This window comes from Panulirus ornatus, chromosome 26 (assembly GCF_036320965.1).
Source record: "Panulirus ornatus isolate Po-2019 chromosome 26, ASM3632096v1, whole genome shotgun sequence".
Taxonomy (NCBI): Eukaryota; Metazoa; Arthropoda; class Malacostraca; order Decapoda; family Palinuridae; genus Panulirus; species Panulirus ornatus.
The window spans coordinates 6,850,758-6,877,091 of record NC_092249.1 but is presented as its reverse complement, the minus strand read 5'-3'; the positions used below and the strand labels follow the sequence as shown (position 1 = coordinate 6,877,091).

General features: G+C 38.4%; 1 protein-coding gene across 2 annotated transcripts in view; it reads left to right on the top strand.

Moving 5' to 3' along the window:
- The window catches only part of LOC139757435 (glutathione synthetase-like), a 115,627-nt gene extending 95,433 nt beyond the window's left edge, over positions 1-20,194 (top strand). For both annotated transcript variants that reach the window (XM_071677952.1, XM_071677951.1), the window contains exons 8-13: positions 2,569-2,733; positions 4,966-5,119; positions 9,831-9,935; positions 10,969-11,082; positions 15,372-15,529; positions 19,045-20,194. In XM_071677952.1, the coding sequence (XP_071534053.1) occupies positions 2,569-2,733; positions 4,966-5,119; positions 9,831-9,935; positions 10,969-11,082; positions 15,372-15,529; positions 19,045-19,171 (823 nt within the window). In that variant the 3' untranslated portion in view covers positions 19,172-20,194. The remainder of the gene's footprint in view (positions 1-2,568; positions 2,734-4,965; positions 5,120-9,830; positions 9,936-10,968; positions 11,083-15,371; positions 15,530-19,044) is intronic.
- Positions 20,195-26,334: the final 6,140 nt, after the last annotated feature.

The following is a 26,334-nucleotide window of genomic DNA, read 5'->3' as shown; positions in this document are numbered from 1 at the left end:
TGTTTGGTCTTTTTTGGTGGGGGAGCCATGCAAATACCTGCACTGGTATTTGTTTGGTGTCTTACATATTTCTAAAAATCAATACTTGTAAATTAAAAGTGCAGTAACATTGTATTATATTCAAACTTGTTATATTTTTTGGAAAATATGCGACAAGAGTATAAACACAGTGTCAATTTACAGTAATATTAATGGCTGCTTTGGAAGGACTGATGTAAAGTCAAAGCCTTCGCAACCAGGGCTTTGCCACATCAGCTAGACAGTACTTGTTCTTCAAATCGTTTTCAATTGAAAAACTTACAAGTATATTTTACTTAACTGTGCTTGAATGAATATATTCTCAAGAATAGATAGTAGTTTTGAGGAAACGTGATGTATTTCAGTTTAAAATAGGATAGAATATATGAAAACAAAAGACTTTACCTAACCTTCCAGTGTGCAAAAAATTTTACTTGTTTTGTAATAGTTTTTGGTAAAAATTCTGTTATATTACAATGCTATTCTATTCATACTGTGCTTGATATAATACATTCATGGAAATGTAATATTTTTGCTGAAATGACATGCATATTTCAGGGTAAAGGGGAATGAAATCACGAGTAATATACTCAACTCGCTTTCTTTCATTGTTCAAAAAATTTTACCGTAATCACTTTTCAAATGATTTTCAGTTAAATACTGTTGTATTATTATAATATTCTATTCTAACTGACTTCAGCAAATTCTTAAATGGAAATATATATATTATCTTTGCTGAAACAACCTGTGTTTCAGTGTAAAGTGCTGTAGTAATAAATGGTAGGAAATATGCCTTCAGTGCTTGGTGTTTAAGGCTCATTTAGCCTCAGTTTATAGGATGTAGAGTGTTTTTAGTGAGGTTTTTCTGAAATGAGTTTTATATGCCATAAAATATGGTGCTTTATTATCCTAGTTTCTTGTTCCATTACCCTCAAAAACTTGGGCTGACCTATACATGAGGCATATCATATATTATGTATTTTATTTTGTCACTGTCTCCCGCTTTAGCGAGGTAACGCAAGGAAACAGACGAAAGACTGGCCCAACCTACCCACATACACATGTATATACATACATGTCCACACACACAAATATACATACCTATACATCTCAATGTATACATATATATACACACACAGACATATACATATATACACATGTACATAATTCATACTGTCTGCCATTATTCATTCCCATCGCCACCCTGCCACACATGAAATAACAACCCCCTCCCCTCTCGTGTGTGCGAGGTAGCGCTAGGAAGACAAAAAAGGCCCCATTCGTTCACACTCAATCTCTAGTTCTCATGTAATAATGCACTGAAACCACAGCTCCCTTTCTACATCCAGGCCCCACAGAACTTTCCATGGTTTACCCCAGATGCTTCAAATGCCCTGGTTCAATCCATTGACAGCACGTCGAACCTGGTATACCGCATCATTCCAATTCACTTTATTCCTTGCACGCCTTTCACCCTCCTGCATGTTCAAGCCTCAATCACTCAAAATCGTTTTCTTTCCATCCTTCCACCTCCAGTTTGGTCTCCAACTTCTCATTTCCTCCACCTCTGACACATGTATATCCTCTTGGTCAATCTTTCCTCACTCATTCTCTCCATGTGACCAAACCATTTCAATACACCCTCTTCTGCTCTCTCAACCACACTCTTTTTATTACCACACGTCTCTCTTACCCTTTCATTACTTACTCAGTCAAACCACCTCACACCACATATTGTCCTCAAACGTCTCATTTCCAACACATCCACCCTCCTCTTCATAACCCTATCTATAGCCCATGCCTCACAACCATATGATATTGTTGGAACCACTACTCCTTCAAACATACCCATTTTTGCTCTCTGAGATATTTTGGTATAACAGTTAAGTATCATATTTTCCCAGCCCCTCCATTAAAGTTTGCATGATTGATTAGGGATCGTATAATCCTGCTTAGAAGTCTTTTGTGCCTGTTAGAACATTGTAGGATGAAAGTTTGACATATTGTACTATGTCACCCCCCACCCACCCATCACTTATTTTAGGGTTGTGAGAAGTGTATGTTTACTCTCATAGTAAGAGAGAAAATGTTTGCTCCCACTGTATGCAAAAGTCTTCCAGTTTCATTGAGTATATCCCTTTCAAGCTTTGTCAACTGCAGAAGTACAGAAAAGTATTTTCGTGTAAGAGTGACTAATTTCTGAATTGGTAACATTAAGCTTGAAGAACATATACATGTACAATCATCCCACCAAGATGACTAGTACTACTGGTCCTGGATTCTCTGTAGTAATTTTTATGTTCCTCTCATCTGATATGTGGGGTGTGAGTAATTTGAAATCCCTAGTAGGAAAGAGTGATGACTTTATAGTAACTTCAGTTTCTATCTCAAACTGATTTTAGCCATCCATTACTGAGTGTTTGAGAATGATAAGTATTTGAGGTAGGACTGCTTAGCATGTTTTTTGTGGCTTCTTTTATCATTATGTAGAAATTTCTCAGTAAAGAAGTTTTATTGAGTCTTCATATTTTTAGTATCTTTTATTTTCAGAGCTGTAATATTGTTTGTCATAGAAGATGTTACTTACAACATATGTGATCAGCGGTTCCACGAGTATGAAATCAGACGGCAGAGACCAGATGTTCATGTGATTCGACGCAACCTCACCCAGATCAGCAAAACTGGACACTTGACTGATGATAAGAGGCTTATGATGTAAGACACAGCAAGCTTATGTTCATCCTAATTCCATTCCATCCATTTCCTAGATTTCATGTACACCCATGATTTCGTGTATACCCATGCATACTTTCTGTGACTGTGTGACCAAATATTTCTCTGAAAATACTTCCAAAGTCTTTGGGTTTTTTATCCCTCCATTATAATACTTTTGACATAACTTCCCTTGAAAATAGCTTTAACAGAAACTTCTCTTTGTCTCCCTTTTAGGTTTCACTGCATTCTTTACATCTTCACTCCAGCACGCACAACCACTTCCATCTCTTAGACCCTGTTCACTTTCTTGCCTCTCACAGATTTTGCTGCCATTGGTATAATAGTCTTAATGGGGCACCATGAACTGTACAATAATGTCCACATCCTCCTCATCCCTATTTCCAGCCCGTTTTTCTCTACCCTTTTCACTTACTTCAGTCATTTTCCTAGTTACTCATTTTCTGTGCTGGTACCCTCACCTTTACAAAATTGGGAGAATTATTGGAATACACTTCATAAGCAATCCTAAGTTAAGTTTTAGGTATAAGTCCACATCAGCTACTACTTTTTTCCCCTCATACTTGATTGCCATTTCTTGCATTAGCAAGCAGCATCAGGAACCGATGAAGAAAGGCCACACCTACTCACATCCATTCTCTATATATGCAAATTCAAGCTGATAAGCTGTAAAGCATCCCATGAAAAGTAGGTCTTCGGGATGCTTCTCTGACTGGTTTTGGGGTCAGAGGTCAGGACTTGGCTAAGTTTGAGGCCTGAGTCTATCTTAACTACTATTTGGTGTAAGTTTATTTAGCGTGTTAAAACAGATACGTACTAATTTGCACTTCAGCATCCCAGTGTATGTTGCCATGATACTTCAGTGGTTGGTTTTGGGGTTGGAAATCAAGTTTTGGTCAAGATTTAAGTCTGAGCTTATTGGGTACTGTTTGAGGTACAATCATGGTAAACATCATTTGCAGAAACATAATAATGAGCACTAAAAGCCAGTTACCCTGATGTCCCAGTAACAGGATTTAGTGTCAGAGGATAAGGCATAGTTAAGCTTCGGATTGATGAATATTTCAAAATCCCATCAGAAGTAAGTAGCCCTTATGTAGCAAGAAGAAACTGCTTAGAATTTATAAAGATGGAAATAGGATGAAGTTGTTGACGTGATGGTGGGGACAAGTGCCCGACAGTTATTGTAACTGTTCAGAAAATCGATGAACTAGAGAAGACATTCAGGATGTCACTCACTTGTAAATGCAGTCTTTATCAATTTGTTAGTATTTCATCAGATTTGTATTTCTCTACCTTGAGAATACAGTACCCTTTATTTTGAATAGCTTCTGGTGCTGGTGGCTTACATTTAGGGTAGCATCGTGATAGAAATGATGTGTTGTTTGCAGCTGTAGTCATACTTGGTTCATGGATATGTGAACAATGTAATACTTGTGCCTCTCTTTGCCCTGCTTATGAAAAATGTTGAGTTTCCAGCCCATGCTGTGATGCCAGTACTCTGTAATTTGTAATGTTCAATGAACTGAGTTGCTCCTAAAAATCAGTATAAATAGAATGAATAACTTTTGTTAAAGACTACAGAGAAGTTAGAAAAATAGCTTTATATAGGCTCAGTCAGTTGATGAGCAAAAGCATCTGTTGTACATTCATGCATGTATACATTATTAAGAATATGGGAATCGATTTTATATACATTACTATATTATGATCGGTAAAGCTTCCACACTGGTGAGTCCTTTGTACTCGCAAAGAGGTTTGCAAATCTATCCCAAAATAATTTGATGTCCCTATCCTCTGAAGACCTTACAGGTTTGGAGCTGGAGACCCCAGTTCTCATGAATTCCCAGAAACAGTACCAGTAAATTTTTGATCCGCTAAGAGAAATTTTCATTAGAAACTTGAAATACATATGACAGTGAGTATCAGAAAAGACACATTATCTCAATGGAAAGAATGATATGTTGAGCATAAAACCAGTTTTTATGTTACAGAATGTTTCTTTAATGAAAGCTGATCTGAAAGATATGATGGATTTGGTTTCAAGTTCACCGAAAAAAAAAGATATATTAAGATAGAAACTTGGTCTCCAAGAACTAATGATGGTTAAGTTTACTGATTCTGTATTATATTTTGATTTAAAGTTTAGAGATGCTTTTACTACTTTTGAAACTACCAGGATGTTTTCTTAGACACGGTCATTGCTATTAACAGTGATGGCAATGAAATTGCAGTAGTTTACTTCCGTGCTGGATATGAGCCTGCCCAGTACCACAGTGAAGCAGAGTGGGAGGCTCGCCTTACCATAGAAAGGTCAAGAGCAATTAAGTCCCCTAGCATACAGTATCAGTTGGCAGGTACTAAAAAGGTAAGATTCTTTGTGTTGACTCAAGTATTGCAAGGATTTTCCAGACTTTTTCTTTTTATCTATAGCAGTTTTTCTTGTGCCATATTCACATGGCGTATCTTATTAGAATATTTAAGCTCCCAACCATCTCCAGACTTTCATGTCTTCAATTTTTTTTTGTAGTTTGTAAAGAATTTTGGACCATGGCTTGGTTATCACACAGATCAAGGTGTAATTTATTTTTACCACAAAAATGGATTGTGCGGAAATATGGCTGCCTCAGCAGTTATGCAAATTAGGGGGAAAGTAGATCTAAGAAAACCTGGAAGGTAGTTTGTAGAAATGAGAATGAATTAAAACATAATGAAAAGATAATCATGTTATATCCATGTGGGAAGGATCAGATGGAGTTAAAGAAAATGAAGTTATCATTAGGAGAGAGGGGTACGGTTGCAGTGTGGTTGTTAGGAAATAAAAGAGTAATCATTTGGTGCAGGTAATGTTATGAAATGGTCAGCTGAGTGAGTCATTTGCAAAGGTAATGTATATTGATGAGAAAATGGTGTTGGTTCAAAAGTGGTGTTGACAAAGTAGTATCCTGGTCTCCCTATCTTGGACTGAGCTCACATTGTCCAATTTTGTACATAAGCAATATGCCTTTTGCTAGCCCAAAATTTACTTATACTGCAATAGCATTGGCATTTGCATGGTTGCATTTAACTGTCATATATTTGTAAAGAATGAATGATTATTTTTGTCAGAAAGTGATAAAAAGTTTTATGTGGAAAATTACTGATATTTTACGCTCATTTGCTTTTCCCATCTTAGTTTGTTCATGTTCCAAACAAGTAAATAGTGGCCTCATTTGCTCACTTCTACTTTCAAGCTGCTTAATGTAATACCCTAAAACCAGTTACAGGTTGAGTATCTCTTTTCCGAAGAGCCTGGGACCAGAAGTGTTTTGGATTTTGGATTTTTTTGGATTTTGGAATATTTGCCTGTACATATTGAGTTATCTTGGGGATGGGACCCAAGTCTAAACACAGAGTCCATTTATGTATCATATACTCCTTATACACATAGCATAAAGGTAGTTTATACAATGATTTTAATAATTTTGTGCATGAAACAAAGTTTTTGCAACACTGAACCATCATAAAGCTAGGGTGTCACAGCCTCAGCTTCCGTGTGGACAATCTGTGGTTGTTTGGCATCACCTTTATTCCTGATTCTTAATTCATATGCTACCAATAAACAATCATTTTCTTAGACTTATTCACACATAAGGACTTAGCAGTAAAAAAGAAACATGAAATACATTTCATAAAATGAGAAATAATGTGTTTAGGGAAACAAAGCAGCACATCAGCATCAGCAGAATACCTGTATCAGCTGTTAAACAGTAACGGCAGCAACAAACAACTCCAGGTTTTCAGTTTCCCCCTACGATGCTGTGTACAGATTAAAATGTGAAAGTACACTGTATTTTATTTTTTTAGGTTTTGAGATACAAAAACAAATAAGCGTTTGATTTACAATAATTACAGGTAGCTGTAAATGTAATGAAAACTGAGAAAAATTTTCAATACAGTAATGTTCCTGGTCATTTTAGGCTCAAACATGGCATTTTAGATGGAGTGGAAATGAAATTTTGATTTCACTTGAAAATGATGTTTTGCACCTACCAAAAACAAGACTTGATCTCTGCTTGCAAAAGAGGATAAATGCTGCAACAAATACTCAAACTACATGTGGTCTGAAAAATTTGAGGAGGAGAATACATCACTGTTGACATCATCATAAGAATGAACATCAGAAGAAGTTGAGAGATGGCCTTTTTTAAATGTTTCCAGCAGAGTCATCTGCTTTGAACATCAGAAGTTGAGGGATGGCTTTTTTCAAATGTTTCCTCCAGAGTCATCTACTTCATTAACAATGGTTTATGTCTTAGAAGTCTTTCTTTGATTTTATGAAACAACATGATTTCTTTTTCTGTTATGAATTCGTGCTGCTCTCGTCGTTTAGTAAGTCCATCATTTTCATCATGTCATCAAACAAAGTAACTTTCATCATCTCCATTATCATGATCACCTTGATTCAGAACCATTTCAGCTTCTTCACTGTCAGTCACTGAATGAACAACTGGAGCCTTATACCCCATAGGGGTATATGGAGGCCTTTTTGACATTTTCAGTGATATATTTGTACAACAGAACAGAGAATAAGTAAAAAACACTGAATAATGCTTGTAGGTCTGGCAATCACCATGTTTTGTAACATAATGGCAGCAACAGAGAGCAGTGGGGGCAAGTGAGGTCAGGTGTAGAATTTTCCCCTCGTAAAGTCATATTCAAAGAGTTTCGGATTTTTGGATTAGGGATGCTCAACCTGACATATAATGCCATGAAACCAGAGCCATCAGTCCACTCAAGCTTCATGGATTGTTCGGTGGTATAATTTAACCATCTCATATGATCTATTGCAGCACATTGACAGCACATCACTCCTGTGTACTACAATGATTTAGTTCAAGCCGTCTCATGCATGCCTTTCATCATCATCATGCATGATTAGACCCCAGTGCCCCTAAACCTTCTTCACTCCATCTTCTCTTGGATTTTCCTTCCCCCAACTCCCTCCATTTCTGACAAATAGATACTCTTAGTGAGAATTCACACATCCTTTTCATTTTTATGAACCATTCCAGAGCGAATTGTATTGATGTTTTTTTCATACTATTCACCATTTCCCACGTTAGTGAGGTAGCGTTAAGAACAGAGGACTGAGCCTTTGAGGGAATATCCTCATTTGGCTCCCTTCTCTGTTCCCTCTTTTGGAAAATCAAAAACGAGTGGGGAGGATTTCCAGCCCCCTGCTCCCTCCCCTTTTAGTCGCCTTCTACGACACCCAGTGTGTGGGGCCTGGTTGCTGTTAGGATTCTCTGGTTTACTTACTTACCTGCTTTCTTACTTACTCGCTTACTTACATACTTTCTAAGATGTCCCTTGTATCCTTATGAGGTGCCTGCAGCACTTGGCCACATCTGCTGTTGGGGACCACAGGTCATAAAGTGTTGCGATGTTGTGTGTGCGTTGATTTGTAGAGAGTGTTGAGCAGTTGAATAAACTTTCAGTTTATAGTATTTGTATCCTGGTCATGAAGGGTCTTGGGATATGTTGAAATGGTGTTTGTAGCAACTTAGTGATGGATGATGGTTTCGGTAATAATTAGACATGACAGCTAGAATGGATGTGAGTGGTTGAGGCCATTTCTTGGTCTGTTCCTGTGTAGCAACTTAGTGATGGATGATGGTTTCGGTAATGATTATACATGACAGCTAGAATGGATGTGAGTGATTGAAGCCATTTTTTGGTCTGTTCCTGTCGCTGCCTGACTAATGTGGGAAATGGTGAAAGTTTATGAAAAAGAAATAATGATGATAATGGTAATAATACCGATAATAATTCAGTAACATTTTTTATATGTATCTTTTCTTAATTATTATAAATGCATGCATGAAACTTAACACAATTTTAGTTAAAAGGGGGACTTTGGCATTGGCCAGGAATGAGCCCTTTTACAGTGGAACCTTGTATTCTTATACACCAACTTTTTTTTAGGGATGTAATTCTGTCTAAGTAAGGGAGGCTGATATACAGCCTGAATGTTGGATTCATTTGCGTGGACGAGCGTAACTTGAATGTCAGGTGGAATTTGAAATAATTAAGTTCTTTGCAGTTAGTTCAAACTGCTGGAATTTGGTACATAAAGTTTTTTTTTTTTTTTTTTTTCACTGTCTCCCGCGTTTGCGAGGTAGCGCAAGGAAACAGACGAAAGAAATGGCCCAACCCACCCCCATACACATGTATATACATACGTCCACACACGCAAATATACATACCTACACAGCTTTCCATGGTTCACCCCAGACGCTTCACATGCCCTGATTCAATCCACTGACAGCACGTCAACCCCGGTATACCACATCGATCCAATTCACTCTATTCCTTGCTCTCCTTTCACCCTCCTGCATGTTCAGGCCCCGATCACACAAAATCTTTTTCACTCCATCTTTCCACCTCCAATTTGGTCTCCCACTTCTCCTCGTTCCCTCCACCTCCAACACATATATCCTCTTGGTCAATCTTTCCTCACTCATTCTCTCCATGTGCCCAAACCATTTCAAAACACCCTCTTCTGCTCTCTCAACCACGCTCTTTTTATTTCCACACATCTCTCTTACCCTTACGTTACTTACTCGATCGAACCACCTCACACCACACATTGTCCTCAAACATCTCATTTCCAGCACATCCATCCTCCTGTGCACAACTCTATCCATAGCCCACGCCTCACAACCATACAACATTGTTGGAACCACTATTCCTTCAAACATACCCATTTTTGCTTTCTGAGATAATGTTCTCGACTTCCACACATTCTTCAAGGCTCCCAGGATTTTCGCCCCCTCCCCCACCCAATGATCTACTTCCGCTTCCATGGTTCCATCTGCTGCCAGATCCACTCCCAGATATCTAAAACACTTTACTTCCTCCAGTTTTTCTCCATTCAAACTTACCTCCCAATTGACTTGACTGTACCTAATTACCTTGCTCTTATTCACATTTACTCTTAACTTTCTTCTTTCACACACTTTACCAAACTCAGTCACCAGCTTCTGCAGTTTCTCACATAAAGTAAACTGCCAAATTAAGGTACTCTTATTTTCCAGGTTCAGCAAGAAATTGCACGTCCTGATGTGCTAAAACAGTTCCTCTCAGACTCAGAAGCAGAGCTTGTAGGCCAACTCTTCACAGGCCTCTACTCTCTTGATTTGGTAAGTTTCATATATTGCTGTGGCATTATACAGAAGATTTACCTTACATTATTGTCAGCAAAATAAAAGAGCCCAGAGTTAAAGTGCCCTCTCATGGGTCATGTACAGTATGATGCAATTTTCTTTAGAATATTCTAGGAAAAATAAGTGGAGTGAGATATGAAAGGAGAGATAAAGTTAAAAAGAGAAATTTAGGAGCTTGGACTGATAGAAGTCCAAAAAAGGTCCATGCGTGTTACTATTGTGCTGTGATATAGAAGGTAAGGTGTTGAAGAGTTAACGTTTATTTGGGATTAATCAGTTTGTATTAGCACAGTACAAGGAAAGAGTTTTACACTTAGGGGGGGCCCCATCTCTTGCTCTGCACCTCATGTTTCGGTTAACTTTGCAACTTGAGTGAAAAATCACCATTGGCGAAGTTGTATCACTGGGAGTACAGTATCTTCAAAGAACTTTTCCTTCCAGAAGAGCTCACTTTTCCCTGCTACTAGAAGTAGTGGATCCCTCAGCTGCAGGAGCTTGTGGAAGGGGATCCTAGGTAAAACTAGGACTCTTTCACTGAAAGATTTCATAACATGATTCTTCTTTAGAAAGAGGTCCTAGTGTAATTATAAATAGATAGTTTTTCATTCATGTTTGCAACTACCTGCTTTAGCAAGGTAGCGCCATGAACAGATGATGAAATGGCATCTTTCCCTCGCATCCAGTCTCTAGTTGTCTGGTATAATGCTCTGAAACAAGAGTCCCATATCTACGACCAGGTCCCTCATACCTTACCATGGTTTCTCCCGACAGCTTCATGTGTCATATGTCCTCTTTCAGCCTATTGACAGTGTGTCAGTCCCTGTAAACCTTATTGCTCCAATCCACTGTATCCCTTGTCCCTTTTAGTGATTTTCTACACCTTTCAGGAGATAGGTGGGCATGATTTTTTTTCTTCCCTGCCAAATATCTGTATATATGATACATGTGTATATGTCCCCTAATTTCTAAAAGACTGGCTGAGCGTCATACACATGTTACATTCAACCAGGGTCCTGAGGGGGATCGTGCTGTACAGATGGCCATGGAGAACCCGGAAAGATTTGTGTTGAAGCCACAGCGAGAAGGTGGTGGTAACAATGTTTATGGTGCTGAAATTAAGGAGGTAAATACAAACCTTTATTTCTTTTGTTACTCAGTACCGTGTATGCAGTGGGAGGGTGCTGTGATCAATAGTATACTAAAACTGAAAAATTTTGGCTAGACAGATTTCCTTCAGATGCATAGGTCAAGGCACATCTCTTATTATTTGAGTGCCCTTTTTTTCACATACAGTGTCTTGTGTTGATCTTCCACTTCACCTTTGGTTTCATCCTGTGTCTTCTTTCACCCTTCTCAGTCATTTGCATGCATCATATATCCATTTTTTTAACACAGTATCGCTTGAACCTTCTCAGTCATTTGCATGCATCATATATCCATTTTGTTAACACAGTATTACTTGAATGTCTTTATTTCTTCCTTCTCAGCTTCTGCTAGTTGTACATATCCCTATGAAGTCATAGTTTTTAGTTCTTTTTATTTGCTGTCATTTTATCCTGGTACTCAAAAACTTTAGTCTGCATGTGTATCGTTTTTTAATGTAACTATAGGATGTCATATTTTCCCATTCATTTAAGTACTTTGTAATTAATGGACTCCTATTTTGTAAATTTTTAATGGGTTGTCACCACCAGAAATTCAAAGCTTTGTATGTATTATCGAAATATGATGAAAGTTAAGCATGCTGTCATAATTTCAGTTCATATACCATTTATACTCAAGCTGTTAGTGTAGTTTTTGTATGATTGATGTACTCACATGTATAGAGATTTCCATTTCATAATTTTGATATTTTCTTTCCCTAATTTGATGTTAGTTCTGACTCCATTTTGATAATGATGGATCAGTTACATAAAATTTCATGCCACAAGAGCCTTATTTTTGGCTCTTTTGTTTATATAATGGACTTATGTGGGGCAGCAGTTACCAATCCTGACCATGACACATTCATGGGCTGTCCAAGATCAAGCTTGGTTGCAGCAGTCAGTCCAGAGACTTCCCAGCTGTTCATCCACCTCTAGGAGTTGGTCGATGAAATGGGTACCTGCCTCAGGCTAAGTGTTATATACATATTATTGTTATTAATCAATATACTTGATTGCCATTACCCATGTCAGTGAGATAGTGCCTAGAGACAAAAAGAGACCCATCCACTAATATCCACACACATACACATACATAAACATATCAAAATCTTATTCTTTCCATCCTTCCACCTCCACTTTGGTCTCTGGCTTCTTGTTCCCTCCACCTCTGACACAAATGTCCTTTTGTGTCAACCTTTTCTCACTCATTCTATCCATATGTCCTCAAACATTTCATTTCCACCACATCCGCCCTCCTCCATAGAACCCCATCTATAGCCCATGCCTCACAACCTTATAGTATTGTTGGATCTACTGTTCCTTTAGACGTACCCTTTTTTTCTCTTTGAGATAATGTTCTCTCTTTCCACACATTCTTTATCACTCCCATAACCTTCACCTCTTCCTCCACCCTATGACTCACTTCTACTTCCATTGTTCCATTTGCTGCTAAGTCCACTCCCAGATATGTAAAACATTTCACTTCCTCCAATTTTTAAATCTCCCTTCAAAGTTACATCCCAACTGACTTGTCCCGCAAACCTGCTAAACCTAGTAACTTTGCTTATTTGCATTTATTCTCAACTTTCTCCTTTAACACACTTTTCCGAACTGTCACCAACTTCTTCAGTCTCTCACTCGAATCAGCCACCAGTGCTGTATCATCAGTGAACAACAACTGACTCACTTACAAGGCCCTCTCGTCCCAACAGAATGCATACTTGCCCCTTGAATAGGGTCTCAGTTGCCTGTGCTATCTCAGCTAGAAAAAAAGAAGAGTGCTATGGCAGATTTGGCTTTTTCAAACACAGGTCATTACTTCAAAATCAGACTTTAAAAGTGATTGCACCAGCAGAAGGCTATTATCCTCAGAATCTAACTGTGAGAATTTGAATAAGATCGGCATGACATGGGTCATGGTTGCTCTTGTGTTGTACAATTAACTTTATCTCCAAGAGCTCAGACTCCACTGCATGAACACGACTTGTTATGTCTCCTTATATGTGGATATCCTGACAACATGCACAGATGCTTAGTTTTTCAAGGGGCAGGGAGGATGGTAACTTCACGCACTTATTCTCTGTCAAATTGAAGAATTAAGTCTTGTAACAATACTCATTTACTGACATGACATTGATGGAATTAGCTACTCACTCTGTTAGAAAGTTGACCAAAATTAATCTAAGTACATCACTTACTGCAGACCACCAGAGAGTGGATAAAACACTATTTGAGCCTTTACTGAATCTTGTGGTTAACTTTATGAATCGCATTAGTCATTGAAGTTATTTAAGGCCCACCTGTTAATGCATAAGCAGCTGTAAACTATGGTTGGAACTTTTATTTCCCTAATGAAATGTGCATTGAGAATAGAAAAGGTTCTCTTATTTTATCTTTATGTTAGATTGAATTAATAAGTAATGAACACAAAACAGTTTTAAGATTGTCATGCAAACTTATCATGATACATATCTATTTTGGATACTAAAGAATAACTTAATCACAACATAATTGGATATGAAATCTTTAAGTTGGTGAAGATGTAATGAAAATTTAAAAGTCAGGCAGACTGAATTCTTTTTCAAAATCTGTTATTTCAGCTATACATCTACACATGAAATATATTTTTTCCAGAACAGAGGTAGAGTACAAAAACTCTAGTCTTCCTCCTCAAAATTACCAATGTTAAGAAAGTACATCTCTTATTACACATGAAATATGACCCCCTTTTTTTGAAAGGGTCCTAGTGTTACTCCAGGACCCCTTTTCCAGGAGCTTTTGCTGATCCAAGACTGTGCAACTTCCAGTAGCAGGGGAATGATGGACTTATTTGGAGTGAGAAGTTCTTTAACTAGACTGTACTCCATTGCATCACCAGACAGTGATACATCCTTACCACTTGTGACTTGTCACTTGCTGTGTAACTCTCTATTTGTACTGCATGAGGAGGGAGTCGTACACTCGTTCCCCATATCTTGAACCATCTCTACTATTTTACTATCATACAGGTTTCATGTTTGATTTCACATTTTGGCCTTGAGTTGTTCTTCCCATGCATGTTTTGAATTGTTTACTGTTTCCATTATCAGCCTAATTTAAAAGCTAAAAGGTTGTGATGAGGTCACCCCCTACTCTCCCCACCTCCAAGGTGGACAAAAGTAAGGCCTCTATTTTGTAACTCGGCTTTTTTGATTCTGGGACCATCTTTGCCTCCTTCCTCTTACCTTATCTTTTGGCTCTTTGTACTTCTTTAGATGTGTTGACCAAACTTAAGAAGCATATACCAGGTTTGACCTTATATAGGATGTGAACAGCTTGATGAATATTTCTTTACACGTGAATGCAATTCTAGTGTTTACCAACAGAAAGTTGATTTCCTATACTATTCTCCTAAGGTGGAACTCTAACAACAGGCCAGAATAAAAGTTGACTCACAAGTCTTTCTCACATTCTGATCCCTGTGGCTTATTTCATGTTATTTGATTTTCCTATCAAGGCCATCTTTCACTGTTTGTGGGTGTGTGAATTAATCACCTATTTTTATGGTAAGGGGATTGAGTTATATACTCATGAGGCACCATCTCCTGAACTTACCTTGCCATCAAGTATCCTTCAAAACATTTGTAAACTGTCAGTATTCACTGTATCATTGGCTAGTATATTCCATCTATCTATCACCATAGCGCTAAGCATGGTGGATTAGAGTAACACTTGGGATTTGTGTATGCATGGCTAATTAGCACTGGTAGATATTTCATTCAAATACATATTTCTTACTAAAATCACATATCCAGTCATGTAATGGATATTTTAGGGCAGTGTTCTTGAAGCTCCTGGGAAGCTGTGAGCTGTCCAAGTGGAGCAGAAAGAACATTTTTGATCTAGAGTAAGACTCTGAATGAACATGTGTACAAAAAAGAACTGAAATGGTCCAGAATCCAGACTTTTTTTCTTACAATGGTTATCTATGGACAAAATAAATCCCTATACCTCTGTCTGTTGACATCATAAAGAATGATTTGGGGTTCAGGTAAACAAAGACTTAGACATGAGGTTTGTTGGGCAAATTTAGCTGAGAAACGCAATATTAGGCCATGAATTTCTTTACATACACTCTGTTAAATGGAATACAACATGTCAAACTTATTGTGTGCTTTCATGTTACATCTTTGTAATCCATTGTTTTTTTTTTTATTTTTACAGCTCTTGTACCTGAGAATATGCAGCACATTGACATGTTACCAAAAAGAACTATTTTGTTTTTTAGGTCTTGGAGAAGATAAAGGACTCAGCAGAGAGAGAAGCTTATATTCTCATGGATAGAATCCGCCCTCCCATCCAAGAGAATTATCTTGTTCGTCCATATGAACCTGTGAGACTGGTGGAAGTGGTGTCCGAGTTGGGCATTTTTGGTGTGATTTTAGGGTATGTTACCTTTGCAGTTTCTGACCTACCATTGATATCTTTAAACTCAGCTATCATAACCATAATATTGTTTGTAGATGAGTAGGGTATAGATAAACTCAGCTATCATAACCGTAATATTGTTTGTAGATGAGTAGGGTATGGATATTTATCTTATTGCATGTAGAAGTATTTTTTGGCATTTTCCCTTTGTTTTGCAATAAATAAGACTATCAGTATATTGTATGTGGCATTTGTAGATAGATAGATAGATAGATAGATAAGAATGAAGAAGTAATGTCGCTGGTGAAAGAGAAAAGATGTTCATTTGGGCAGTACTTACAAGGAAGGAGTGCAAATGATTGGGAGATATATAAGAGAAAGCGCTTTGGCAGGAGGTCAAGAGGAAGATGCAGGGGTTTAAAAAGAGGGCAAATGAGAGTTTTCAGAGAGAGTATCATTAAAGTTTAGGGAGAATAAAAAGATGTTTTCAAAGGAGGTGGAATTGTGTGAAAGACTGAACAAATGGAGACATTGGTGAAGGGAGCAAAAGGTGAAGTGATAACAGGTAGTGATGGCGTGAGTATTTTGAAAAAATTTTAAATGTGTTTATTGATACAGAGATAGATGTAGGGTGTTTTGGTCAGGCGGTATGTGAAATGAAAAGAGTCAGGGAGAGCAGTATGGTGAAAGCCTTGCGGAAGATGAAATCCAGCAAGGTGGCAGGATTGGATGGTATTGCAGTTGAATTTATGAAGAAAGGGGATGACTGTGTTGTTGATTGGTTGGTAAGGATATTCAACTTAAATATGGACTAGAAAAATGCAGGTATAGTCTCATTGTATAATGGCAAAGGGTATAAAGGTGATTGTTCAAACTACAGAGGCATAAGTTTGTTAAGTATACCCGGAAGATTACATGGGAGGGTATTCATTGTGATGGTGGAGACATGTATAGAACATCAGATTGGGGAGGAGCAGTGTGGTTTCAAAAGTGGTGGAGGATGTGTGGATCAGGTGTTTGCTCTGATGAATGTGTGTGAGAAATACTTAGAAAACAGATGGATTTGTATGTGGCATATGATAGGATTGATAGAGATGCTTCGTGGAAGGTCTTAAGAATATATGATGTGGGAGGTAAGCTACTCGAAACAGCGAAGTTTTTATCAAGGGTATAAGGCATGCACATGGGTAGGACGAGAGAAGAGCGATGGGTTCCCAGCAAAGGTCGGTCTATGGCTAGGGTGTGTGATGTCACCATGGTTTAATTTGCTTATGGTTGTGATGGTGAGGGAGGTAAATGCAAGAGTTTTGGAGAGAGGTTAGTATGTGGTCTGTTGGGGATGAGAGGGCCTTGGAAGTAGATCAGTTGCTCACCAAGTGAGAAACTTTAGAAGTTGGTGAATGAGTTTGGAAGAATATGTGAAAGAAAGTTGAGAGTAAATTTGAATGAGAGCAAGGTTTTAAGGTTCAGTAGGGGTGAGGGACAAGTTATTTGGGATATAAGTTTGAATGGAGAAAAATTGGAGAAGTGAAGTGTTTCAGATATCTGGGAGTGGACTTGGCAGCGAATGGAACCATGGAAGCGGAAGCAAGTCACATGGTGGGAGAGGGGATGAAGGTTCTAGGAGCAATGAAGCATGTCTGGCAAGAGAGAACATTATCTCAGAGAGCAGAAATGGGTATGTTTGAAGGAGTAGTGGTTCCAACAATATTATATGGTTGCAAGGCCTGGATAGGGTTGTACATAGGAGGGCAGATTTGTTGGAAATGAAATGTTTGAGGACAGTATGTGGTGTGAGGTGGTTTGGTTGAGTAAGTAATGAAAGGGTAAAAGAGATGTGTAGTAATAAAAGAGTGTGCTTTGAGAAAACAGAAGAAGGTGTCTTGAAATGATTTGGACATATGGAGAGAATGAGTGAGAATGGATTGACAAAGAGGATATGTGTATCAGAAGTGGAGGGAACAAGAAGTGGGAGACCAAATTGGAGGTGGAAGAGTTGTTGAGCATTCAGGCCTGGGTGTACAGGAGGATGAGAGGCTTGCACGGAATAGAGTAAGTTGGAATGATTTGGTTATACTGTGGTCAATATGCCATCAGTGAACTGAGCTAGAGCCCTCAAACATTTCATTTCCAACACATCCACCATCTGCACAGCTTTATTTATATTACATGCCTCTTATCCATATAATATTGTTGGGACTACTATACCTTCAAACATACCTGTTTTTCTTCGTATTCCTAAGCAGTCCCAGAATCTTCACCTCCTCACCCACCCTGTGACTCATTTTCACTTCAGTGGTTCCATTTGCTTTCAGATTCCCTCCCAGATATCTAAAACACTTCACTTCTCCAAGTTTTGTCCATTCATACTTCTGTCACACAGTTTTCCAAAATCAGTCACCTACTTGTACATTTTCTCATTCAAATTTGCCAGCAGTGCTGTGTCATTAGAAAAAACAACCGATTCTCATCCCCACAGACTGCATACTCATCCCTCTCTCCAAGACCTTCTCATTTACCTCCCTTCACTACCCCTTTCATAAACAAATTAAATCATAGTGACCTCACTTCCCTGTTACAGATCTACCTTCTCTTGGAACCATTTGCTCTCTATATCTATATCGATCTGTCTCTCTGATGCCTGTTCCCTTCAGGATGTTCCTCAAGGGGATGGCCATGACAAAAGAATCTCCACAACTGATGAACTCCAATGCCACTTTTTAGCCTTTAGTGCTTAACCCTTAACAGGCCACTGGCAGAAGACAACTCTAGCACAGTGTTTTCAGAGGCTCTTGCCTAATGTTCCAACTTATTACTTTTACGTAATCCTCCTTCCTACCACTACTGTCTAATGTTCCTGCTTACTAGTTTTATCTATTGCTCCTACCATTTTGCCAAAAAGCAGGGCTATCCTATAACACTCTCCACAGGAAAAATATAAAGTTATGAAGAATGAGATGTGTGAGTTTATTTATTGTTTTCAAGTGTTATGTGTGAAAAGAAGAGATTGCATGTTTGTGGCCAGTATGCTAACAGTCAACAAATGGGTGAGGCAGAAAGAAAGGACAGCTAGCCTGGGTCAGAGGAGTGCAACGTGACCACCACTGAAGTGATGACTCACTATTTAGCAGTCTCTTACTATCCCGATACTTAGGTGGATAGTACCAGTAATATAGCTCCCTGGTCGGTGGCAACCCACCAGCTACTACCTACGACCATTTGCTCTTCTCTCTTCCTGCTCTTACATGTGCCTTACACCCCTGATGAAAACTTCTCACTGCTTCCAGCAGTTCTCCTCCCAGACTTTATATACTTAAGACCGTCCTAAAGGAATGCAGATCAACCTGATCTACTTGCAGTACTGAAACAAAACCCAAATGCTGATCCTGTTTAAACTCTCAGGAGTCATTTAATGGCAAGATTGATGTTTAGATCTTGAGTTTTCACATGAGTATGTATTTAATATCATCGTAAAAGTATCGGGCAACTTTAGTTCTCTGTGTGCTTTACTTTTTTTTTTTTCCATATTTCAGAACAAATAAGGATATCATGATCAACAAATTTTCTGGACACATGCTACGGACAAAGCTATCCTCAGTTAATGAGGGTGGAGTGGCAGCAGGTTTAGGTGCTCTAGACTCTGTCTTTTTATTTGATTAATTGTGAGTACAAGCATATGTATTAACTACTTTCCTTGTGTCTTACAGAATTCATGTTTACATTTTTTTTTATCATATTCTCTCTAGACTAGAGGGAAATGTTGTGAAGCAATATGGTAGTGATAATATTTTTTTCATTTTATTCTTTAGGTATATTTTTATATTCATGATATTCCATGGCATCTGTGTCAAAAGAAGCTACCAGAATGATAAATAGTAATTTTAGTTGTGGTGTATGGATGAAATAGGAAAGGGAGCTGACTTATGGTTGAAATGGGAGAATGTGGAAAGGTTAACATTGTGCCTAAAGTTGGTGCATATGAAGCATTAACGAATGCAGAAGTGCAGTGTTGAGGGATATGTGTGTTTTGTTATTACTGTTTCTTGATGAGATAGCTGTTTTGTTACATATTATTAGCTAGTTTTCCACTGTTATTGTATATGATGCTTTGTGCACTTGCTGCAACCCATGTATATAGAAACTGAGATATTTTGAAAGAGGAAAGAAATTTGTATAGAGAGAGCTTATAGTGTTTTTGTCTTCATGATACAGTACCCAAAATTTTCTTTATTAGGTACGTTTAATGCATACTTGATATTTTTCTTTGATCATTTTTCTCCACATTTAGATCATATTCATAGTGCGCCAGCTATATCCTTCCCAGCTAGGGGTAATTATTTGTAACAATGACTCAATTTTTCTTACTTGCTCATTTTGGAAATAAAAAAGTATGAGTATCCAAATACAAATGCTGGTGAGGAGTATCTGTATTTTCATAATTATTTGATATATTTGTAATGTGGTTTGGATATATGGGTGTGTTGCTTTTACACGAAATATAATAATATCTTTAATGATTTTTATGAAAAACTGTACCTAGATGTTTTTATAAATATAGTATACAGTAGTATATTTCTTTGGTCTTTGCATGGGAAAATGGAAGATAAATAAATATATTTTGTTGTATTTCATCAGCTGTTGCAATGTTTGTATATGAAAAGCTCTAATAGAGAATACACAAATGATGCAGTTTTTTAACCCTGTGAATTATATCAATGTTATTAAATGCATAACATTTGGTTATGGAATATTTGGATTCAAAAATTATGGAGAAATGGAAAGGGGAATGTTTGGTTTTATGTAAGTTGATAGATATTTTTGTATAGCATGAGGAAGTTGCGAAGAGAAAAGATATGAACAACGAAGATGCGGATGATTGTATTATCAGAACCTGAGAAATGAATATAAGATTGAAGAAAACATTTTGCTATTGTATTAAGTGCTAATGACATGGTTCAAGCAATTATCAGTTACAGGAGATATGGAGTGGGTTAAAAGGATGCAGTGCCCTCTCAATTATTTTTCAAGAGGGGCAAAGGTATCTCCTTGCCTCTGCAATGATTTCCTGTATAGATGCTCATCTTTAAACAGTGTTTTAAGAACCATGGCATACCCACAACTGGTATGATATTTACAGGAATATGTTATGCATTTGAAGCACACTGCCCTATATCATAACATTGTTAGATATGTTTTTGTGTACACTCAGCAGTTGCTCCTCATATGCAGCCACAAGGCATGCACACGTCTGTAGTACCTCTGTGCGTTGACTGCTGAAATAGTGCAAAAGGTAAGGTTTATGCACAGTAGGATAAGAGTACCATGGGGACTTTGCTTTAACAAGGCCTGGCCATTAGAGATCATGATTTAAAGGAAGAAAACCTTTCACGGTTTTTGAAGCAATGTTTAAGTAGAGTCATTGCGTTGAGTCTGGGGAATACATTTGCACTGACATTTGAAATGAATTAGTTCAGGTCACGGCTTATGCCATTGAATGCAATTTCATCACAGATGTTTGAGGTGCCAAATGGCTTTGTATCCTAAAGGCTGAGGTATGGGGGACTGTTCACGCAGAAATGCTTGCATTGTGCTTGCTTAAGGTGTCATTGTTATGAAGTATTTGAAGATCCAATAGGCCTGTGCCCGTGAACTTAGTGAATCAACTTAGTGAATCTGCTTTATGGACTATTTGTGATAGTGCAGAGATGAAGATGAGTGCCAAGAGCAAAACATTATTATGTGCAGCTATGGCCTCATATTCTTGAAGTTCAATTATGAGATAATGGAATGAATGTTGAGCACATGGATCAAGGACCAAAGTCAAGGAAAATGTTCCTGTCAGCATGTTTGTGATACAAGCAAAGGTCCAGAGGATACATGATGACTTGGCAGAGAAGGAGCATCGAAGACATTTCAAGCAAGACCTGGTTGGTTCGTGAATTTTATGAAATGCCACAGTTATCACAACACTGAGAGGACTGGTGAGGCTGCTTCTGCTGATGTTGCTGCTGAAAGTTTTCTGGGAACGCACAAGATCATTATTAAGGAAGGCAGTCATTCTCCTAATGTGGACCAGACCAGAGTATTTTGGAAGAAAATGCCTTCAAGATAATACATTTCCCACCGAAGAGAAGACTGTACCAGGATTCGAAGTTTTGTGTATTCATTGGTAGAATTCATTATACAGTGTGCATTTTTTCCATACTTGCTGGTCGTTTCCAACATCAACAAGGTAGGGCCAGAAACAAAGAAAGGCTGCATCTACTCACCTCCATTCTCTTGCTGTCATGTGTAATGCACCAAAACCACAGCTCCCTATCCAATACCTTGCCCCTCTGACTTTTCCACAGTTTATTGTAGACACTTCACATGCCCTAGTTTAGTCCATTAACAGCATGACACCTCTGTATATCACATCAGTCCTGTTCTCTCTATCCTGTGCATGCTTTCCACCCTCTTGCGTTATCAGGTCATTTTTGTGCAGAATCTTTTTCACTCCATCCCTCCATTTCCAGTATGGTTAACCTGTTCTCTTTGTTCCCTCCACTTCTGACAACCTTTCCACACTTATTCTTGCCATATGTCCATACCATTTCAGCGCATCCTCTTCAGCTCTCTCAACAACACTCTTTTTATAACCGCACCTCTCTCTTACCTTTTATTACTTACTTAATCAGACCACCTCATGCCACATATTTTCTTCAGACATTTCATTTCCAAGACATCTACCCTCCTTGACACAGCCTTAACCGTAGCCCATCCTCCACACAGCCTTAAATATAGCCCATGTCTTACATCCATATAATATTGTTGGGTCTACCATACCTTCAAACATGCCCATTTTTGCCCTCCCAGATAGCGATCTCTTGATTCACACGTTCTTCAGGTCTCCAAGAACCTTCTCCCTCTCAACCACCCTATGACTCACTTTTGCTTCCATGATTCCATTTTTTTCCTGTCTGTTCCTAAGTATCTGAAATACTTCACTACCTTCAGTTTTTCTCCTCTCAAACTCACACCCCAACTAACCTGCCCTTAGTATTTTGTGTTTCCTGAGAAGTGGCAACAGGTAGTGATGAAGAGAGGTGATAGAGTGAATATTTTTAGGGACTTCTGAATGTATTTGATGAAGGGTGGCAGAGATAGGGTTTTTGGGTCAAGATGGTATGGGAAGTGAGAGTCATTGAGATTGGTGAAGAGAGAGGAGATGGTGAAAGCTGTACATAATTGATGAAGAGAGAAGAGATGGTGAAAGCCTTATATATGATGAAATGTAGCAAGGTGGTTGGAGTGGGTGGTATTGCTGTTGGATTTATTAAGAGTGACTGTGCTGTTCATTGGTTACTTAGGATTTTCAATGTAAGCGAGGATCATGGTGCAGAGTGTCTTAGGTTTGGAGGAATGCATGTATAGTGCCATTGTATAAAGGCAAGGGGGATAAATGTGAGTGTTCAAATTACAGAGTTGTAAGTTTCTTAAGTGTACTTGATATGTTGTATGGGAAGGTAATTATTAAGAAGGCGAAGGCATGTACAGAGCATCATATTGGGGAGGAGCACTATGATTTCAGAAGTGGTAGAGGATGTGTGGATCAGGTATTTGCCTTAAGGAACATGTATGAGAAATACGTGAGAAATAGATGGATTTGTATGTTATTTATGGATCTGGAGAAAGCATAGGATTAAGAGAGATGCCTTGTGGAAGGTCTTAAGAATATATGGTGTGGGAGGAAAGCTGCTTGAAGCAGATTTTATCAAGGATGTAAGGCATGTGTGCAGTAAGAGGAGAGGAGGGTGAATGTTTCCAAGTGAAGATTGGTCTGCAGCAGGGGTGTGTGATATCACAGTGATTATTTGATTTGTTTATGGATGAGGTGGTGAGGAAGTTGAATGCAAGAGTCTTGAAGAGAGGGGCAAGTGAGTAGTTTATGGGGAATGGAATGACCTGGGAAGTGAGTTGATTGTTTGCTGATGACATAACACTGGTGGCAGATTCAAAGGAGAGACCACAGCAGTTGGTGATGGAGTTGGGGAGAAAGTGTGAAAGGAGAAAGCAGAGTGTAAATGTGAATAAAAGCAAGGTTATTAGGTTTAGTAGGGCAAAGGGACAGGTTAGCTGGGGTGAGTTTGAATGGAGAAAATTTGGAGGAAGTGGAATGTTTTAGATACCTGAAAGAGGACATGGCAGTGAATGGTATCATGGAAGCAGAAGTAAGTTATATGATGGGTGAGAAGGAGCCAAGGTTCTGGGAGCAATGAGGAATGTGTAGAAAGAGAGGTAGTTATTTAGGAGGGCAAAAAAAGGGGATGTTTGAAAGTAAGGTGTTCCCAGTGATGTTCTGTGCATGCAAGACATGGATTATAGAAGGGAATATGTGGAGGAAGGTGGATGTGTTGGATATGAAATGTTTGAATACAGTATGTGGTTAGAAGTGAGAGTATGTAATTAAAGGTTGTGGTAATAAGAGTATGGTTGAGAAAACTGAAGAAGTGGTTCTGAAGTGGTATGGACGTATGGAGAGAATAAGTGAGGATGAGTTGACAAAGAGGATATATGTGTCAGATGTGGAGGAGACAAGAAGACCAAGTTCGAGATCAAAGGAAGGAGTGAAAGCGATTTTGAGTGCTAAGGACCCAAACATGCAGGAGGTGAAATGTGTACATTATAGAGTGCTTTGGAATGATGAAGTATGCATGGGGGCAATTTGCTGTCATTGGACAGAACAGGGGTATACGAAGCAACTGGGAGGAAGCACAGATTGACCTGTGAGACCTAGTCATGAGAAGAGGTCTTTGGTTTCAGTGCATTACATATGATAGGTAGAGAATGGATGAGAGCAAATGTGGCTTTTTCTTCACTTGTACCTGGTGCCACTTCACAGTTGCAAGAAATAAATGTGTTGTATTCAGCACAGCACATTGGTTTTTCTAATATATCATTATTGGTGCATTAAACCCCAGAGTGCACCATTTCTATAAAACACAAAGAAAACTCCTGAGAATTCCTTGCCAACTTCTTCCTATAGATTCAAAATGGTAAACGAAATTCCCTGAGTTTTGCCAGATGCACTAGCTGCACAATTTTGAGAGATGAGGTGTTGATGATAATTATAACTGGTTAGATGGTAAGAATAGCATTCTTGCCTCCATTCAGCCCCTTTTAGATATTTTTTCAATTTTGTCTCTGTGTAGGTGAGGTCCAGGTGACCAACTTGTAAATCCATTACTGTTTTCAAGAATTTATGCATCTAGAATTTATAGATGAATATTTACATGTACTTTAAACGTCAACATGCTGTCAATGGATTGAACCAGGGCATGTGAAGCTTCTGGGGTAAACCATGGGAAGTTTTGTGGGGCCTGGATGTGGAAAGAGAGCTCTGGTTTCAGTGCATTACACATGACAGCTAGAGACTGAGTGTGAATGAATGTGGTCTTTGTTGTCTTTTCCTAGCGCTACCTCGCACACATGCAGGGGAGGGAGTTGTCATTTCATGTGTGGCGGGTTGGCAGCAAGTATGAATTATGTACATGTGTACATATGTATATGACTGTATATATATATATATATATATATATATATATTTTTTTTTTTTTTTTTTTTTTTTTTTTTTTTTTCAAACTATTCGCCATTTCCCGCGTTAGCGAGGTAGCGTTAAGAACAGAGGACTGGGCCTTTGAGGGAACATCCTAACCTGGCCCCCTTCTCTGTTCCTTCTTTTGGAAAAAAAAAAGAGAGGGGAGGATTTCCAGCCACCCGCTCCCTCCCCTTTTAGTCGCCTTCTACGACACGCAGGGAATACGTGGGAAGTATTCTTTCTCCCCTAACCCCAGGGATATATATATATATATATATATATATATATATATATATATATTATCCCTGGGGATAGGGGAGAAAGAATACTTCCCACGTATTCCCTGCGTGTCGTAGAAGGCGACTAAAAGGGAGGGAGCGGTTGGCTGGAAATCCTCCCCTCTCGTTTTTTTTTTTAATTTTCCAAAAGATGGAACAGAGAAGGGGGCCAGGTGAGGATTTTCCCTCTAAGGCCCAGTCCTCTGTTCTTAACGCTACCTCGCAAATGCGGGAAATGGCGAATCGTATAAAAAAAATATATATATATATATATATATATATATGTATACGTTGAAACGTTTAGTTATGTATAAGTATGTGTGTGGGTGTTTATGTATATACATGTTTATGTGGGTGGGTTGGGCCATACTTTCAATTCAGTGTCAAATGAAAGTTATTGCCTCTGAAATCATGTCCCATCTCATCATAAGGTATTTTTATTATATTAGATGCCCCTAAGGGCAAATGGGTTGCTAGCACAATCCTCTGCACAAAGGCTGGGTAGAGATGTGGGGAATTTTCTTGGTCTTTTAGATCATACTGTAGGGAAGATGCCAGTACTGTTTGCCATTTTGATTAATTGCATAAAGTATGAAAAACACACGGTAAGTCATAGAGAGATGGTTTCAGAATCATCTAAGTTGATTATTCCTCTCCATACATTCACTGTAGGCAATAATATATTATGAAGGGATAATAATTCCATGTTGGCATCTTTTTGCTGTTGGTTCTTTAAGTTTCGGCGTGAGAAATCGGATCTCTGTAGAACATGCAAAAGCTGTATTTTGCATTAATGATATCTGTTAGCTGTTAATAGAGCATACACTTTTTTGGCATTTAGTTTACACCAATACGATGACTTGCAATAAGGTTTGGTCCCTAGAAAAACTGTTGCAAGTCAAACAATTGAAACCCATTACATAAGGGGGCTCTGCCTCACCCACATGTGGACTGCTGGTCTTTTGTTC